The sequence below is a fragment of the Leopardus geoffroyi genome, chromosome X (assembly GCF_018350155.1).
Source record: "Leopardus geoffroyi isolate Oge1 chromosome X, O.geoffroyi_Oge1_pat1.0, whole genome shotgun sequence".
Classification (NCBI taxonomy): domain Eukaryota; kingdom Metazoa; phylum Chordata; class Mammalia; order Carnivora; family Felidae; genus Leopardus; species Leopardus geoffroyi.
The window spans coordinates 14,147,937-14,167,347 of record NC_059343.1 but is presented as its reverse complement, the minus strand read 5'-3'; the positions used below and the strand labels follow the sequence as shown (position 1 = coordinate 14,167,347).

Below are 19,411 nucleotides of genomic sequence, written 5' to 3'. Positions count from 1 at the left end.
GGTTTTGAGGACAGATGAGTGAAGCTCCCCGAGGTCACGTCGCATTGCTCCCCCCGGGGTCCGGTTTAAGGCCCTACGAGAGATCAGGCCCCCTGCGAGGGATCCGCTTAAATGTAGAACGAGGGCAAGTGTTAAAACTCAAGTATTTGGACACAGAAACCCACGAACTTACTAGAGTGCCTCTTCATCAACTCTAATAAGTGCGTGCATTAATGTCACGCGGTGAAAGCGAATAAACTCAAGTCTGAGGCTCTGACATTAATTATTGTGCTTTTTAAACTTTATTAAATTTTTAAATCTGAAAATTGTAAAACATAGTATTCATACAAACACCTGAGGACTGTTCAACCGGGCACTGGCATCTTCACACAAACAATTTGAGAGAAAATCAAGTTTAAAATAGAATCTGGTCTTATAAGAAATAAAAGAAATGAAAAACAAAAATAAAAGCACCTTTTAAATCACAGATGCCCAGTAAATAATTGCATGTGTTTATAAAGCACACTTGGTTTTCTAAAAGGAAAATGTACATTTTTGCCCCCGGTGAACATTTTATTGGCATTTAATAACAAATGGCTAATACACTTAGCACCAATTCTCACAGCTTATAAATATAACATCAAATGTTATACAAGGTAATAAATAACAAAACAATAAAAATGAACATGTTTCACTTGAAAGTTCTAATTTTTAAAATAAAGTTCAAAATGACCAATCAGAAGTAACATATCTTCCCAAATTTAGTAGGATAATTGGCTCAGAAAGCAAGTTAGTTAACTAGAAACATTGCATAAGACAGAGAACTTCCCTGGAAGGAAACCCTGAAGAGTAAGGTCAGAGGTATCAGTAGTGATGGCAAATAATGTGAGTATTTTTAACAGAATAAAAACATCTCACTAAATATTGTTAATATTTACCTATGTGGAGGTACAAAGTGCTATTTTAAATTCAAAAAGAAAAGATGTACTTGTGCGTATACTTCATATATAGAATAAAATATAAATATGAAACAGTATCCTTATGAGGAATAAACACAGACTAAAATATACATCTTTTAAAAATCTGGACATAGACACCTTTATAGAGATATGTGAGCATTGAATGCCTGGTGCAATGTCCAAATTTATGCAAAATATGGAAGTTTTAAAATAACTATCTCTTGTATAAAATGACTACTCTATAATTTACCCAAAAACTGCTAAGAATATTTCAAGAAAGCTTATAAGGTTGCCTTTTTTTTTAAATAGGAACAAATATAACATATGTTGAAATAATAATAGAAAGGAAAATAATTTATATGGCTTTCCCTTTTGGGAAGCTGACAGAATATGAACAGAACCTTGCAGTACAAACATAAAATATTGTAGAAAGATGATATCTATAAGTTTTCTTGTAAGGAAGGCTCATGGGTTTTATTACAGAATTTGCCAGTCCCTGATATTTTCTCTTTGGGATCCAGCTATTTTGGTTCTACAGAAAAAGATGAACAGAAATTAGAGGTGTTTCTGTTTCCTGCATGAAGTACATTTGTAAACTATATAATGAAATAATAAAAAGATGTAAAGAACCAACAACCAATTTGAATATGCCAATACTAACATGTTAAATGGCTTCTAAAATAGTAGACTAGACTGTAACGGAGCCCTGCAATTCTGGATATGTCAACAACAACTTCTAAAGGGCAGGGAAATGGTTTTACCCCAAGATGGCACTGGTCTCCCTAAATGAAGGCCAAGCTAAGTGTACAGAAACATTTTTTCAATTGTCAATGTGTTTTTCTCCTCTAAGCCCATCAATGTAGTGACACAACTTCACGGCGGTCCCCAGCTTCAGCCCCATGTACTTCAGCATCATGTCACTCTTGAGGAGTAGCAGAGCCTTCCCATCAATGTCCTGAGACAGAAGGAAATGACAATAATTAGTCATCTGTTCATCTTTTAACGGAATGGCGATTTCTTTATATATAAGAACATGCAATACCAACTAGAGAGCAGCTCATTCCAGATGTGTATTCTCTATGAAAGTATGCATCGGCCTGACGAAAACTATTGCAAATGTAATTTGTACAGTGAAGCATGTTTTGATCATTTGTAAATTTACTTAGAATTTTAAGAAAAAGAAAAGTTCACCTAATATCTTAAAAATGTCCTAAGCAGCAAACTGCCCAACTTTATTTTCTTTCTTTTTATTTACTTATTTGCTTAATTAATGAAAGTTTTGATAGATTCCACGTGAGTAGGGGAGGGGCAGAAAGAGAATGAGAAAGAGAATCCCAAGCAGGTTCCATGCTGTCAGCACCGCTGACACAGGGCTCGAACTCACGAAACCATGATCTCATGAAACCAAGAGTCGGACACTTAAACAACTGAGCCACCCAGGTGCCCTGCAAACTACTACCTAACTTTAAATACTGTGTTGAATAAAATATTGCATATCTGTGACAAAGAGTAAAACACTATAAATGGTAGAAATGAATTTCAGATGGCCATTCACTTTCTTAGAACAGCCTGGAATATGTCAGCATCAATACAAACTGTAAATGTGCTATACAGTGTTTTGATGTTGAAAGCTAATCAGTTAGTTGTCTAAAGCTAATTAGATGCTAAAAACTAATGATTTCCTTGCCATACTGAACACATTACATCAAATACGTGGCCACTAATTTCACTCTTTAGGAAACACTATAAAAATAAGACTTGATGGTCACAAGGCATCCTCCTCAAATTCTTTACTAGTTGACCAACTGATGCTGCTGAAGAATATTATTTGGTTTTTACAAGTTCTGGTTTAAAAATAAAACTGTACTGTCTGGAAAGACCTGAAACCCCTAATAGACTGTCTTTGTCAGGCAGCTTCTGTATTTTTTCTACTCAGTACAACTAGAACTTCCAAAAATTTAGCCCGGGATGCGGCTTTGTAAATGGCATGAAAGTATCAGCATCCCAAATTGTCAATAAGCATGTAAGGTTAACAGAATTGAGCCAAATGGAATCAGCTGCTGGATTCACTGGGCATCACAACAAGGAGGACAGCCTGTCACATTCTTCCTATTTAAATCCAGCCTTTAAGGATCTAACTTTGGGCAAATTCAGCTTTCTCACACATGGAAAATCGGTTGGTAGAGTTCTCCCACCATCTGTCCTAATTGGTATCCAACAGAAAGGCCTGCACAGACGTCATTCAAAAGAATTACGGCAGGGGCACCTGGCTGCCTCAGTCTGTAGAGCATGCGACCCTCGATCTTGGGGTCGTGAGTTCAAGCTCCATGTTGGGTTAGAGCTTCCTTTAAAAAGCAAAGCAAAGCAAAGCAAAGCATCATGACAGGAAAACCAGATCAAAATATACATTACATGTTGCCTGAAGAGGTCAGCGATAGGGGTGAGTGTCTGAGGGTCTGCTTGTTTCAGAAACAGGATCACTTCATCCACAGACCAGGTTGAAGGGTCCACAGGGAGGTCTCTCAGGACACCTGGATTATTTCCAATAGGTGAACTTGTAGCTTCAGTGGGAGAGAAAAAGACAAATCAAACCTGACCTGGTCATTATCCTGAAAGAGATGTTAGGTCGGGAGAAATGGTCTTGCATCAAGCATGTTGAGGAATATAGGTTAAATCGTGCTACTCGTAATATGTGTCCTTTCACACTCACCAAAGTTGCCTGGGATGTAAAGGGATGAGGCAGTATGGCCGAGGCTCTCATTTTCCAATGAACTTGGAAAAGCCATCATGTCAGGGTTCTCTGGTGAACCGGGATCAGCTTGTGTCAACGAGCCTTCAGGTATCGCCGTGGATGCTCGGATAGGTAAGAAGAGACTGGTGGTGCTGTGGGCCTCTGGGCGATCATAGGAAGGTATGCAAGAGGAACCCTCCTGTACTGGATCGGGTGTGAAATATGGCTGGTATGACTGTGCAGTGAAGATGGAGAGAAGCGATGGATTCTGGCTCATGCGCAATTCCTGCCGCTGGTAGAGTGACTCTGGATCCCGTTCTGGGGACTCTGGCTCTGCATGGTAAGATGTTTCTAGAGAGCTGCTCTGGAGATCATAGTTGGGCCTTTCTACTGGAATAGTTGGGCTATAGCTTTTAGGTTCAGATGAGGAACGAGTCTTCTTTTTCCTCATTTTCTGAAACCTGATCTTTCTGGAAAGCAGGTAATTGTAACTTTTGAATGCATATCTATATGGCTTCTGAAATGACACAAACCCAGCATAAACCAACTGTCAGTGAGTAAAAGGGAAACAACGGAAGTAGTAAATATATAGTAAAACCTTGGTTTGCAAGCATAATTCGTTCTGGAAGCATGCTTGCAATCCAAAGCACTTGTTTAGCAAAGCGAATTTCAAGAACCATTGGCTCAGTTGTGACCGTGGGACATTCGGCATCACACACTACTCGTATTACAAGACATCGCTTGTTTATCAAGTTAAAATTTATCAGAAATGTTTGTCTTGCAGAACGCTCGCAGAACAAGTTACTCGCAATCCAAGGTTTTACTGTATTTTTTATGTAACACAGCTTTATTATTACTAAAGATGAATGCTCCATGTTGATTATATGATTTTTGTTTCACAACTTTACATTTTAACTGAATTTTATACATTATACTTATAAACATATTCATTGTCACACATTTCCTCAAACCTAAACCTTAGCATTTTTCCAAAAGTTTTAGTCTCCCATCTGCTGCAACAGCAAATATCAATCAGCCTTGCTAATTGCTAATATCAATCTTTAGCCTTGCTAATATCAATCTAGCCTTGCTAGAAATCTCTCTGATTTCTAACTGACTGGCATCATTATAAACCAGAGGTCGATTACACTTGAGAAAATATTTTTATAATACTCACGCGATTTTGTAATATTGATTTCACACGTAAACGGTGGATTTTTGAAACTTTTCCATGAACGACATCAAATTTCTTTTCCAGGTTTTGAATGGCATCATAGATGACCTATTATATATAATACAAGCTATTAATAGTTTCTATTTCAAAAGAAAAGTAACATAAAAGCACCAAGAAGCCAAATTTTGACTATTAGAAACAAGGAAAGCTCTGAAGCCATCAGAAAGATCGTTTCCCACTTGACGCCCGGTTTTGGTGACACAGAGCCGAGCTGGCTGAGATAAGGGGCCCCAGCCTCCTACTCAACTACTCATGCCATACAGGCGTTTTCAGAAGCTTTACTACCCACAAATAAATGTACTACCATTCTTATAAGCCACCACATTTAGGACGGAGTCGGTTTACGTCAAGGAGAATGCTATTTTAGGAAAGAAAGTTTCAAATCTGCTAAAAGGCCAAAGAGCCTCTCTGCATAGAATGACGGTGCGAACTCCTAGGCAGTGAGCATTCCACTCTGGAAAGAACAGTGAGCCAGATATAACAGATGTGACTTCTGGCTTCAAAGTATTTTTAACTCAGGCCATCGACAGTTACCCTTACAAAACCTTTGAGTGCGTGTCCCGTGCAGGCCAACCAGGTTCGGGACTAATAAAACCTGAGAATTCTTCAAATACACAGAAACTTCATTCAGGGAAACAATACACTTCAACCGGAGGCTGGAACCATTTCCCTTCATTCCTCCATTCATTCAAATAAACAGTTCTTGGGGGCCTACGACCTGTCAGAACTGCTTTGCTAGGTGCCGGCAATATGGACAGAAAACACAACACAACACAACACAACAAGATCACCGGATCCTGCCCAAAGAAACTCCCATTGTAGCTGGAGAGGGATGATTTCAATCAAGTGACCGGCAGCCGCAGCAGTGGTTCTCCAAGTGCGGCCTCGGGCCAGTAGCATCCACATCGCCTACTGGCTTGTTGGAAAGGCACCGTCTCCCACCCCAGACGTACTGAGTGGGGAACCCTGAGGGTGGGGGCAGCGATCTGTTTCCACAAGCCCTCCAGGTGGTTCTGCTGCGTGATCCAGCGAGACCCACCGGTCTATAACGCTGAGGTAAATGGCGCAGGCGCTAGGGGGACATGCTGGGGTTCTGATGCTTATCAGCTGTGTGACCTTGGGCAAGTTGCTTAACTTCTCTGTGCTTCAGTTTCCTCACCTACAGAATCGAGATGAGCGCATCTCTCAGAGTTCCCCTGAGGACAAAGTGAGGCGCTGGAGTATGATGTTACTACGAACGTAATCACGATACCACCTGCCGACCGCTCCGCTAGCGCTCAATCACCCGCTGATATTCGTATTATTTATTATTACACTCGGACGGCTACGGCACAGGTAAGAACCGGAGGCTAAGCGCACACAAGAGCAAGCCCGAACCCAGGCCGGCAGTCGTGGCAGGCCTTCCAGAGAGGTCTACGCCGAGAATTCCAAGACGAGCCGGTGTTCGCTAGCTAAAGATGCATGGCAGGGCATAGAGGGCAGAAGGAACGGCAGATTCAAAACTACCCAAACAGAACACGGGAAGGCACATGTTAGACAGTGAGCGTAAACGATGTGCAAAGAGCAGCGTTTCGAGGGAAGGAGAGAGACAGGGGGACAGAAAGACGGATGGGGGGCCCAAAGAGGAGGTTTTGTTGAGCTGCGGGAGGACGTGCGCAGAGTGATGCAGACCGAGGCTGAAGGGACAGGAGGTGGTGACCGACGAAGGGAGGGGTCCCGGCACAGGGCAAGAGGCCTGGGGGCAGAGCCCCGTGCAGGTGCGGCTGTTCGCCCTACAGGGGAGACGCCACCCCGAGGACAGATGCCAGGCTACTCGGTGGGCCCTGGGGAGAGCAGTTGGGACCGGGAGGGATTTCTGCCTCACACCCTGCCTCGCCTCCGTGAAGGAAGAGGAAGAAGCGGGGGGGGGGGGGGGGGGGGGGGGGGGGGGCTGAGCTGTTGGGAGCTCGTGGGGACCGGCAGGGAGCTGGCCAGAGAGCTGCGGAAGGGCCAGGGCGCAGCGGGCGGGCGCCCCCTCCGCCTCCCGGGCTGCGGAGGGCTGGGGTCTTCCAGAAGGGGACGCCGGGCAAGGACGGAAAAGGAAAAGATGGCGGTGCTGCGGCAACCGGCCTGGGCTGGGCAGGGAAGGGGTCCAACAAAGGAGAGAGCGAGCCCGCTGGGAGCCGCGGGGACCGCCGAGGGCCCGCGTCAGGGCCATAACTTGGGGGGGGGGGGGACGGGGATGCTTCCGGAAGTGGGGGGACAGCCCTGCTCCTGCTCCGGGGCGGAGCCTCCCTCCTGCACCCCGCCCCCCGCCCCCTGCACGTCCTTCCCCCCACCCCAGCCCTGCCGCGTCCCCTCCAGGCAGTCCCCCTGCAGGCAGTCAGCTTCTGCTCTCAGTGACAGTGAAAAAGACTCACATAATAAACTCTCTTTGGCACCCTACCTGGTTTTAATCCAAGACACTTGGTTTGTCAAGAACTACTTTTTAAAAAATAACCTTTCATTACCTCTAGAGGATGCAGCTCACAAAATCCTTGATTTACATATTTCTATCAATCTCTACCAACAGGCTCACTTTTACAACATCCCCTCAAAACTATGTAAGATACACTTTTTAAAAAACAATGGTGAGCTGACACTTTCTCAATTGAGATATCTCAACAATGCATTTAGGCACACACTAAATTTTATCCATAGCAGACAATTTCTTTTCAAGATTTTGTAGGGGAAATTAATTCAATATTGAGTAACATAACATCAATTTCTCCAGTTAAGGGCTTTAAAAGCAAAGCTATAAAATGTACATACTGGTGTTTCAAAATTTTCACCTGGAGACGCTCTTCTAACTAGAAATTGTTAAAAATCATCACAATGGAGTGATAATCATAAATAATCTGATAAAGCAAAATTATAATTAATTGTATACTTTACATGAGATAAAGAGAATTTCAACTTAGTATTTCAGAAAAGTACATTTGAGAGACAGAAGTTTTGTACCTGACAATGAGTAAGGACGTCCTGAACTGTTTTTTGTTGGTCTTCGTTGTAGAATGTGTCAGATAGAACAGCTTCCTGCTAATATTTGAAAAGTTAAGTAGTTAATGCTTTACTTTTATAAGAGTCAAACTGAATACTAGGAGGAAAAAAAACCACTTTACATTTATTTAAATTGTTTTTATTTTCACTAACTTTTCAAAAGGTTTCAGAAGTCTTAATCTAAAGCAGAGACAAAATAGAATAAAAACATTAATATGTGAGTGGGAATATAACTAAGTAAGACAGGAAGTAAGGAAAGAATTTATTATAAGGACCTAGGTTTAGGGTTTTATACTGAAAATGAGTACAAACTGCCCTGAATGTCCTACCATAAGGAAAGGGAAGTTAAATGGTTAAGTCCTCACTAGCTAAGGAAGCAAATTCAGGAGAGACCAATATTTTTTGAGTGTGAGTTTAGAGGAACCCTACAGTATATGAAAAATTTAAACCTTTTCCTTTAAAATGGTCATGTGTTGGGGTGCCTGGGTGACTCAGTTAGTTAAGCGTCTGACTCTCCGTTTCAGCTCAGGTCATGATCTCAGGGTTTCCTGAGTTCAAGCCCCGCATCGGACTCTGTGCTAACAGTGCAAAGCCTGCTTGGGATTCTCTCTCTCTCTCTCTCTTGCTCTCTGCCCCTCCACTGCTCACACTATCTCTGTCTCTCTCAAAATAAATAAATATACTTCAAAATAAATAAATAAATAAAATGGATGCATGTTAATATATTTGGCAAATGGCGATTAACTTTACTTACATTATGGACATATGCAGTATGTGGTTCATATGCATAAAGAACAGTGTTATCATCATCATAAGCAGGTATTCGTGTTCTTTTCTAAGGAAGATTTATCAACAAATTAAGAGGAAAGGTGAAAGATAGAACTGAAAGAAAAATCGAGGACTTCAATTTCACTGCTAAGAAGCTCCAAAAGCCTATTGGTGATATCCAAGGACCCTTGTCCATTGTAAATCCTAGGACTACATGAAAAGATGGACTTGCAAAACTGTTTTCTCATTACCGCAGCTATACTTAAGACGTCATTTTCCTTCCAGCTTAACCTCTTGTGTAACTCAAGGTAGAAAGACTAGTCTAGTAACCTGGCACCGGAACTGCTGTAAAAGCCAAGTATTTCTAACCAGGAACAAAGAACCAGGTTACAAGGCTTTTGATTTTTAAGCAATCTAACAGTGCCACTCTGTGGACAAAATAGGAAACACTTAAGCACCTATTTTTCTTGAGAAATTAATCTCTAATCACCTTAAAACATTTTTAGGGGGGGAAATAGGACACGATATAAATAAGTGAATATACGATACATAACAATTACACTTCATTTAATAACTGTACTCTAAGAATGAATTAAACTATAAGAATAATGTTAAAATAAAGATATGTAGAAGCTATGTCTCTGTTTCAAAAAACATAACCAAAATAATATGGAATGGGCTACAGAGGAGTTCTTATAAAAATACACCTTGTATGGTACCTTATGCTTTTCAAAGTGGTTTATTTCACATATTTATGCCAGAGAAACATTCTGGATAGGCAGTTAACTTTATCTACCATTATTATGAAAAAATATTGGGGCTGATAGAAGTTAAAAAAATTGCCCGTAGCACTAAGGTGGCATTAATACCCACATCATTATTTAAGCAAAGAAATGCTTTTTCTGGGAAACCAAATTACATATAGTTTAATAATTTATATTGTTACCGTCAGGAATCAAGAAACATAGCACAATGTGACACAATTATACAATAACACAACCATTTTGAAAGACTATGGGGCAGATTTTCATGAAGTTACATTAACCATATGAGCTAGCAATTCAACTCCTGAGTATTTACCCAAGAGAAATGCTAGGATCTGTTCACAAAAGCCTTGCACACGAATGTTTATAGCAGGTTTATATATCACTGTCAAAACTCATGAACTTGTGATTACTGCTATTTCACTGAATGAACTTCAATTCAATTTAGCGAAGAAATAGAGCAGAATGAAAAGAACAAAGACAGATCTTCAATTTGAAATACAAACCACATCCACTTCACTGGAGCCGCTCGACATCTTTTTTGTGTAACAGCAGCACTCCACTTCCTCTGCGTTGGGCCTAGTTATTTCTAAATTTGCTGGAGGGTTTATGTGTGAAACTGCCTGGTCACCTGAGTCTGGCAAACCACCTACTCCTGAAAAGCAACACATAACAAAGTTACTTCACAGACTTTTCACAAACTTAATACGGATCTGTTCTCCCGATGCCAACTCTAACTGAGAGTCCTGGCTGAATTTTAGAGAGTGACAAAACTCTTCCATGAGTGATCTCGAATAAACCTTTAAAATCGAAGGGCTCTATTGCCACACCGAGGAGTAAGAATCAAGATCAAACACAAATTCAAAACTGTGAAGCGAATGCTTCACAACTTAAAGGCTACAGAGTAAAAGCTAGAAACAAATGAACAAGAGAACATAATTCCCAGCTGCTTTTTAAAAGCACCTGGGTGGCTCAGTCGGTTAAGGTCATGATCTCACGGTTTGTGGGTTCGAACCCCGCATCGTCGGGCCCTGTGCTGCCAGCTCAGAGCCTGGAGCCTGCTTCGGGATTCTGTGTCTCCCTCGCCCTCCCCCCTACCCTGCTTGCGCTCTGTCTCTCTCTCATAAGTAAATGTTAAACAAATTTTTTAAATAAAGATAAATGACTTCCTGTTTGTTTGCCACCGCAGTTAGACTCTTAAAACCAGACAATTCCCTACTGGATTACTTACACTGTAGCTGAAACTTGGCTGTAGTTAGACATGGGAGCAACATGCATGGAGTCCATCATTGGACTCCAGACATTTCTATGTGTGTGGCACATTTACACATCAACATCGATCTTGCACTGTTTGAACCTCTCATTCCTGTCATGACCTCTACCCACAACGCCCTGCCGTTTCTCCACCTAGGGGAACCTATTCCTTCAAAGCTCCACTCAAGTTCCATCTCCACAAAGCAAAGGTGCTAAGTCATCCCATCTGGAAGTTAACACTGCCTTCCCCAAAGTACCAGAACACTCCCACTTTAATGGTTTTAAGGTAATTGTTACACAAAGGGAAACATCAAATAGCATTAAGACCTTAGGCTTGGGGCCTGAATACCTGGGTTTAGGTCCCAGTTCCTCCACTGACTAGCTGTGTAACTTCTCTGTGCTTCTCTGTAACATGAGGATAATAGTACAGACCTCATACAGATATGGAGATTAACTGAAACATGACAAGTGCTTAAAACCACAGCTGTCATGGCAAAGGCACCCACTGTTAGCTATTATTATTTCATTATTTGGGTATGCATAACATCCTCCCAACAGAACCATTAGTCATGGAGCACATGGGAAACAAATATTCGGGGTCCCAACATGTAATTTTCATTCACATTGCACCTGTACGCTGAAGATGTAGCAACAATTTCTTGTAGACAAATTTTAAATACTAGGACATAATACAAACAACTGGGCTTTTAAAAATAGGATCCAGGGGCGCCTGGGTGGCCAAGTGGGTTAAGCATCCAGCTCTTGATTTCGACTCTGGTCATAATCTCATGGTGTGGGATTGAGCCCCGTGTCTGACTCTGCACTGACAGCATGAAGCCTGTTTAGGATTCTCTCTCCCTCTCTCTCTGCCCCTCCCCCTGCACGCTGGCTGGCTTGCTCTCAAAATAAACAAACATTAAAAAAATACTTGGGGCGCCTGGGTGGCGCAGTCGGTTAAGCGTCCGACTTCAGCCAGGTCACGATCTCGCGGTCCGTGAGTTCGAGCCCCGCGTCGGGCTCTGGGCTGATGGCTCGGAACCTGGAGCCTGTTTCCGATTCTGTGTCTCCCTCTCTCTCTGCCCCTCCCCCGTTCATGCTCTGTCACTCTCTGTCCCAAAAATAAATAAATGTTGAAAAAAAAAAATTAAAAAAAAAAAATACTTGAATCCAAATCAAAATTGCAAAATTTGCTATTTTGCTTCAAGCAGGTATTTAACCTTTCTGTGCCTCGATTTCTTAACTCCTAAAGCTGGAATAATATCTACTTTACAGAGCTGTGTAAGACCAAATGAAAGTTAGGCACTGGGCATCATGTCTGGTTCGCAGCAGGCACAGCATAAATTTTAGTTCCTTTTCACTTCTTCACATCACATAAAGTTTCTGCAACACTTTCTTAGAGTCCAACCTTGAAGCAGTTGCAAATTAATACAGTTCACTAAATTCAAAGTCCTGCAAAATGAGTTTACTTAAAATAAAGCTCGCTTGTATTTTCTGATAGAAAACCTAAACTCTTAATAACATACGAACAAGAAGCCATCTGTTTTTTTATAATACGTTTTTTAGACATTAAAAACATTTCAAAGGCATTTTTCAAAAGCAATTTGAAGATTCTCCTTCAAGGTGGAGAGCATTCACTTGCCATCAATTTATCTAAAGTGTGAAGGGTGAAAACAGCATTTCACCCCAAAACCACTAGAAAAAATGTGATACAGTTGGGGCGCCTGCATGGCACAGTCGGTTGAGCGTCCAACTTCAGCTCAGGTCATGATTTCACAGTTCGTGGGTTGGAGCCCCAGGTCAGGCTCTGTGCTGGCAGCTTGCTCAGAGCCTGCAGCCTGCTTCGGGTTCTGTGTCTCTTTCTATCTCTGCTCCTCCCCCGCTGATGCTCTGTCTCACTCTGTCTCTCAAAAATAAATAAACGTAAAAAAAAAAATTTTTTTTTAAAGCGACACAGCAAAGCAAGTCAGATGACATTAAAAAAAAAAAACAAAACTGTCAATACTGATCATTTTCTAAAACTCCTGTCCAGACTCTCAAAAGTAGCCCTTCTACTGTCCATATCAAACTTTAGAGACCACAAAGTTGCTAGATGGAAGAGAATGCCAGATGGAAGGGAATACAAAACTGTATCCCATCGCGCACCACCGAATTGGGTCCATGCCCTGCTTTTTATAAAACGCCTTACAGAAAAGCCACTTGTAAAATCACGATGTGTAAACATTAAACTAGTTTAAAAACCCTAGAGCAGTCCGGATTTGGTGAGAGCCAGGTAGAGGAGGGAAGGAATTGATCTCTTTTAAAAATTTTTTAATGTTTGTTTATTTTTGAGAGAGGGTGAGACACGCATAGCATAATTGGGGGAAGGGCAGAGAGAAGGAGACACAGAATCTAAAGCAGATTCCAGGCTCTGAGCTGGCAGCACAGAGCCTGGCACTGGGCTCGAACTCATGAGCCCAGATCACAACCTGAGCTGAAATCCCATACTTAACCGACTGAGCCACCCAGGCACCACAGAAGGAATAGATCTCTCATCAAATTATCAAACGGATCGTTCTCAACCTCTTTATTTTCTTTTGCCTCTTTTATGTGTTTACATTAAGCCAGTAAGGCTGCACTGTCATTAATCAAACACGATTACCACCAAAGTCTCAAAATCAACATTTCTTTCTTTTTAATATTTATTTTTATTTTTGAGAGACAGAGTGTGAGCAGGGGAGGGACAGAGAGAGAGAGGGAGACACAGAACCTGAAGCAGGCTCCAGGCTCCAAGCTGTCAGCAAAGAGCCCAAGGTGGGGCTGGAACTCATGAACTGTGAGATCATGATCTGAGCCCAAGTTGGATGCTCAACCGACCTAGCCACTTAGGCGCCCTCAAAATCAGTGTTTCAATCTCAAAAAGTGTTATAACAAGTCAAGCTAGTCCATTAATTCCTTCTTTATAATTTTTTTAAATATAATTTGTCAAGTTGGCTAACATACAGTGTAGTGTGCTCTTGGTTTTGGGGGTAGATTGCCGTGGTTCATCATCACTTACATACAACAGCCAGTGCTCACCCCAACAAGTGCCCTCCTCAACGCCCATCACCCATTTTCTCCTCTCCCCCGCCCTTCCCATCAACTCTGTTTGTTGTATTTCAGAGTCTCTTATGGTCTGCCTCCCTCTGTAACTAATTTTTTCGCCTTCCCCTCCCCCATGGTCTTCTGTTAAGTTTCTCAAGTTCCACATATGAGTGAAAACATATGGTATCTGTCTTTCTCTGACTGACTTATTACACTTAGCATAATACCTTCCAGTTCCATCCACATTATTGCAAATGGCAAGATTTCATTCTGATTGCCAAGTAGTACTCCATTGTATATATAAACCACATCTTCTTTATCGATCCATCAATTAATGGACATTTAGGCTCTTTCCATAATTTGGCTATTGTTGAGAGTGCTGTTATAAACACTGGGGTACAGGTGCCCCTATGCATCAGCACTCCTGTATCCCTTGGGTAAATTCCTAGCAGTGCTATTGCTGGGTCATAGGGTAGGTCCATTTTTAATTTTTTTTGAGGAACCTCCACACTGTTTTCCAGAGCGGCTGCACCAGTTTGCATTCCCACCAACAGTGCAAGAGGGTCCCCATTTCTCCACCTCCTCGCCAGCATCTGTTGTCTCCTGAGTTGTTAATTTTAGCCATTCTGACAGGTGTGAGGTGGTATCTCAGTGTGGTTTTGATCTGTATTTCCCTGATGAATCAAGCTAATCCATTTTTTTTTAATGTTTATCTTTGAGAGAGAGAGAGAGAGAGAGACAGGGGAGGGGCAGAGTGAGAGAGGGACACAGAATCCCAAGCAGGCTCCAGGCTCTAAGCTGTCAGCACAGAGCCTGACTTGGGGCTGGAACTCATGAACTGTGAGATCATGACTTGAGCCGAAGTCTGAGGCTTAACCGACTGACCCACCCAGGCGCCCTCAGTTTCAATCTCAAAAAAACGTTATAATGAATTGAGCTAGTCCATTAATTATTTAGTTATTTTATTTAAAAACATTTTTTAATGACTGTTTATTTTTGAGAGAGAGACAGAGTGTGAGCATGGGAGGGAGAGGGGGAAAGGAAGAGAGGAAGAGAGAGCGGGAGAGGGAGTGGGAGTGAGAGAGAGATACAAAATCCAAAGCAGGCTCCGGGTCCGAGCTGTCAGCACAGAGCCCAAGTCGGGGCTGCACCTCACAAACCGCGAGATCACGACCTGAGCGGCAGTCGGACGCTTAACCGACTGAGCTACCCAGGCATCCCTAGTCCATCAGTTCTTTAAACTCAAAATTCTATATAATGTCTGAGAGTCTTTTTTTAAAATTTTTTATTTTTTATTTCTTTTAATTAACGTTTATTTATTTTTGAGACAGAGAGAGACTGAGCATGAACGGGTGAGGGGCAGAGAGAGGGAGACACAGAATCGGAAGCAGGCTCCAGGCTCTGAACCAGCAGCCCAGAGCCCGACGCGGGGCTCGAACTCACGGACCGCGAGATCGTGACCTGAGCCGAAGTCGGACGCTTAACCGACTGAGCCACCCAGGCGCCCCAATGTCTGAGAGTCTTGATAGTTCCTTACCCCACCCGCCTCCGCCAAGGAACAGAAAGAACAAAAGAGGATCTACTCGTCCCCCAAAGTCAGCATAAAGTCCTAGAAAAACGGCCAAATCTCAAAAGCTCACAGGCGCTGGCTTCCCGGGACAGCCGGCGGAAAACACGCCGAACTACCCCTGTGCAGGGCTGCCGAAATTTGAGAGAAAAGTTAAGTCCTTTTTCTCCGCTTAGGGCCAATCCGGCCCCCGCCCCGCAGCTCCCCAGCCTTTAGCCCAAACGGCCTCTCAATGGCTTTTCGCCCACAACCTGAGGTAACAAAGTTCAAGGGGAGACTAAGTGCCGCTACACAGGCCTTTCCGGGCCTCAGGGCCATTTCGGTCCAGCCCGCCCCGTCCCCCCGCTCCGCCCCGAAGTCCCTCAGCCTTGAAGGCAAATTTCCTCTCCAGGGCTTCCCGAGCACACCCGAGGCAAAAAAGCTCAAGGGGAGACAAAGTGCCGCTACACAGGCCTTTCCGGGCCTCAGGGCCAATTCGGTCCTGCCCGCTCCGCCCCGCAACCCCCGCTCCGCCCCGAAGTTCCTCAGCCTTGAAGGCAAATTTCCTCTCCAGGGCTTCCCGAGCACACCCGAGGCAAAAAAGCTCAAGGGGAGACAAAGTGCCGCTACACAGGCCTTTCCGGGCCTCAGGGCCAATTCGGTCCTGCCCGCTCCGCCCCGCAACCCCCGCTCCGCCCCGAAGTTCCTCAGCCTTGAAGGCAAATTTCCTCTCCAGGGCTTCCCGAGCACACCCGAGGCAAAAAAGCTCAAGGGGAGACAAAGTGCCGCTACACAGGCCTTTCCGGGCCTCAGGGCCAATTCGGTCCTGCCCGCTCCGCCCCGCAACCCCCGCTCCGCCCCGCAACCCCCGCTCCGCCCCGAAGTTCCTCAGCCTTGAAGGCAAATTTCCTCTCCAGGGCTTCCCGAGCACACCCGAGGCAAAAAAGCTCAAGGGGAGACAAAGTGCCGCTACACAGGCCTTTCCGGGCCTCAGGGCCAATTCGGTCCTGCCCGCTCCGCCCCGCAACCCCCGCTCCGCCCCGAAGTTCCTCAGCCTTGAAGGCAAATTTCCTCTCCAGGGCTTCCCGAGCACACGCGAGGCAAAAAAGCTCAAGGGGAGACAAAGTGCCGCTACACAGGCCTTTCCGGGCCTCAGGGCCAATTCGGTCCTGCCCGCTCCGCCCCCCGCTCCGCCCCGCAACCCCCGCTCCGCCCCGAAGTTCCTCAGCCTTGAAGGCAAATTTCCTCTCCAGGGCTTCCCGAGCACACCCGAGGCAAAAAAGCTCAAGGGGAGACAAAGTGCCGCTACACAGGCCTTTCCGGGCCTCAGGGCCAATTCGGTCCTGCCCGCTCCGCCCCGCAACCCCCGCTCCGCCCCGCAACCCCCGCTCCGCCCCGAAGTTCCTCAGCCTTGAAGGCAAATTTCCTCTCCAGGGCTTCCCGAGCACACCCGAGGCAAAAAAGCTCAAGGGGAGACAAAGTGCCGCTACACAGGCCTTTCCGGGCCTCAGGGCCAATTCGGTCCTGCCCGCTCCGCCCCGCAACCCCCGCTCCGCCCCGAAGTTCCTCAGCCTTGAAGGCAAATTTCCTCTCCAGGGCTTCCCGAGCACACCCGAGGCAAAAAAGCTCAAGGGGAGACAAAGTGCCGCTACACAGGCCTTTCCGGGCCTCAGGGCCAATTCGGTCCTGCCCGCTCCGCCCCGCAACCCCCGCTCCGCCCCGCAACCCCCGCTCCGCCCCGAAGTTCCTCAGCCTTGAAGGCAAATTTCCTCTCCAGGGCTTCCCGAGCACACCCGAGGCAAAAAAGCTCAAGGGGAGACAAAGTGCCGCTACACAGGCCTTTCCGGGCCTCAGGGCCAATTCGGTCCTGCCCGCTCCGCCCCGCAACCCCCGCTCCGCCCCGAAGTTCCTCAGCCTTGAAGGCAAATTTCCTCTCCAGGGCTTCCCGAGCACACGCGAGGCAAAAAAGCTCAAGGGGAGACAAAGTGCCGCTACACAGGCCTTTCCGGGCCTCAGGGCCAATTCGGTCCTGCCCGCTCCGCCCCGCAACCCCCGCTCCGCCCCGAAGTTCCTCAGCCTTGAAGGCAAATTTCCTCTCCAGGGCTTCCCGAGCACACCCGAGGCAAAAAAGCTCAAGGGGAGACAAAGTGCCGCTACACAGGCCTTTCCGGGCCTCAGGGCCAATTCGGTCCTGCCCGCTCCGCCCCGCAACCCCCGCTCCGCCCCGAAGTTCCTCAGCCTTGAAGGCAAATTTCCTCTCCAGGGCTTCCCGAGCACACCCGAGGCAAAAAAGCTCAAGGGGAGACAAAGTGCCGCTACACAGGCCTTTCCGGGCCTCAGGGCCAATTCGGTCCTGCCCGCTCCGCCCCGCAACCCCCGCTCCGCCCCGCAACCCCCGCTCCGCCCCGAAGTTCCTCAGCCTTGAAGGCAAATTTCCTCTCCAGGGCTTCCCGAGCACACCCGAGGCAAAAAAGCTCAAGGGGAGACAAAGTGCCGCTACACAGGCCTTTCCGGGCCTCAGGGCCAATTCGGTCCTGCCCGCTCCGCCCCGCAACCCCCGCTCCGCCCCGCAACCCCCGCTCCGCCCCGAAGTTCCTCAGCCTTGAAGGCAAATTTCCTCTCCAGGGCTTCCCGAGCACACCCGAGGCAAAAAAGCTCAAGGGGAGACAAAGTGCCGCTACACAGGCCTTTCCGGGCCTCAGGGCCAATTCGGTCCTGCCCGCTCCGCCCCCCGCTCCGCCCCGCAACCCCCGCTCCGCCCCGAAGTTCCTCAGCCTTGAAGGCAAATTTCCTCTCCAGGGCTTCCCGAGCACACCCGAGGCAAAAAAGCTCAAGGGGAGACAAAGTGCCGCTACACAGGCCTTTCCGGGCCTCAGGGCCAATTCGGTCCTGCCCGCTCCGCCCCCCGCTCCGCCCCGCAACCCCCGCTCCGCCCCGAAGTTCCTCAGCCTTGAAGGCAAATTTCCTCTCCAGGGCTTCCCGAGCACACCCGAGGCAAAAAAGCTCAAGGGGAGACAAAGTGCCGCTACACAGGCCTTTCCGGGCCTCAGGGCCAATTCGGTCCTGCCCGCTCCGCCCCGCAACCCCCGCTCCGCCCCGCAACCCCCGCTCCGCCCCGAAGTTCCTCAGCCTTGAAGGCAAATTTCCTCTCCAGGGCTTCCCGAGCACACCCGAGGCAAAAAAGCTCAAGGGGAGACAAAGTGCCGCTACACAGGCCTTTCCGGGCCTCAGGGCCAATTCGGTCCTGCCCGCTCCGCCCCGCAACCCCCGCTCCGCCCCGCAACCCCCGCTCCGCCCCGAAGTTCCTCAGCCTTGAAGGCAAATTTCCTCTCCAGGGCTTCCCGAGCACACCCGAGGCAAAAAAGCTCAAGGGGAGACAAAGTGCCGCTACACAGGCCTTTCCGGGCCTCAGGGCCAATTCGGTCCTGCCCGCTCCGCCCCGCAACCCCCGCTCCGCCCCGCAACCCCCGCTCCGCCCCGAAGTTCCTCAGCCTTGAAGGCAAATTTCCTCTCCAGGGCTTCCCGAGCACACCCGAGGCAAAAAAGCTCAAGGGGAGACAAAGTGCCGCTACACAGGCCTTTCCGGGCCTCAGGGCCAATTCGGTCCTGCCCGCTCCGCCCCCCGCTCCGCCCCGCAACCCCCGCTCCGCCCCGAAGTTCCTCAGCCTTGAAGGCAAATTTCCTCTCCAGGGCTTCCCGAGCACACCCGAGGCAAAAAAGCTCAAGGGGAGACAAAGTGCCGCTAGACAGACCTTCTCTGGCATCAGGACCTGCCGCACCGGACTCCGGAGGGCTCGCGACGCTAGCTGTGGTATCCAGCTTTCCGGGACGTCCACGGCCAAAACCGTTAAGACTCCTGGAAACCGACCAACGGTTCTTTCACCGGAAGTCGGGGCCGAACACGTGACGTGTCCAGCGCGAGCCCCCCGGAAGCTCCGGAAATACGCGCGCGCCAGGTGCACTCGGCACGCAGGTGCGCCCGGCACGCAGGTGCACCCGGCACGCAGCTGCACCCGGCACGCAGCTGCACCCGGCACGCAAGTCTCCACGCGTGCGGTGGTTAACCAATTCCTCCGGCACCTGCGCAATGGGTGGGGA

The 19,411-nt window shown here is 46.8% G+C and overlaps 1 protein-coding gene across 4 annotated transcripts; it reads right to left on the bottom strand.

The window, feature by feature from the left end:
- Positions 1–271: 271 nt before the first annotated feature.
- SCML1 (Scm polycomb group protein like 1) lies at positions 272–19,392 on the bottom strand. 4 transcript variants are annotated; one of them, XM_045471847.1, is made up of 8 exons: positions 19,066–19,194; positions 9,960–10,108; positions 8,676–8,756; positions 7,883–7,960; positions 4,847–4,951; positions 3,649–4,186; positions 3,351–3,499; positions 272–1,893 (listed from the first exon to the last, which is right to left on the bottom strand). In XM_045471847.1, the coding sequence occupies exons 2-8, from the start codon at positions 9,987–9,989 to the stop codon at positions 1,759–1,761; spliced, it is 1,116 nt and encodes a 371-aa protein (XP_045327803.1). In that variant the 5' UTR covers positions 9,990–10,108; positions 19,066–19,194; the 3' UTR covers positions 272–1,758. The 4 variants fall into 4 exon arrangements, with proteins under 4 accessions (XP_045327803.1, XP_045327804.1, XP_045327805.1 ...); XM_045471848.1 differs by having other exon boundaries at positions 7,883–7,957; XM_045471849.1 differs by lacking the exon at positions 8,676–8,756 and having other exon boundaries at positions 19,066–19,392.
- Between the last annotated feature and the right edge of the window lie 19 nt (positions 19,393–19,411).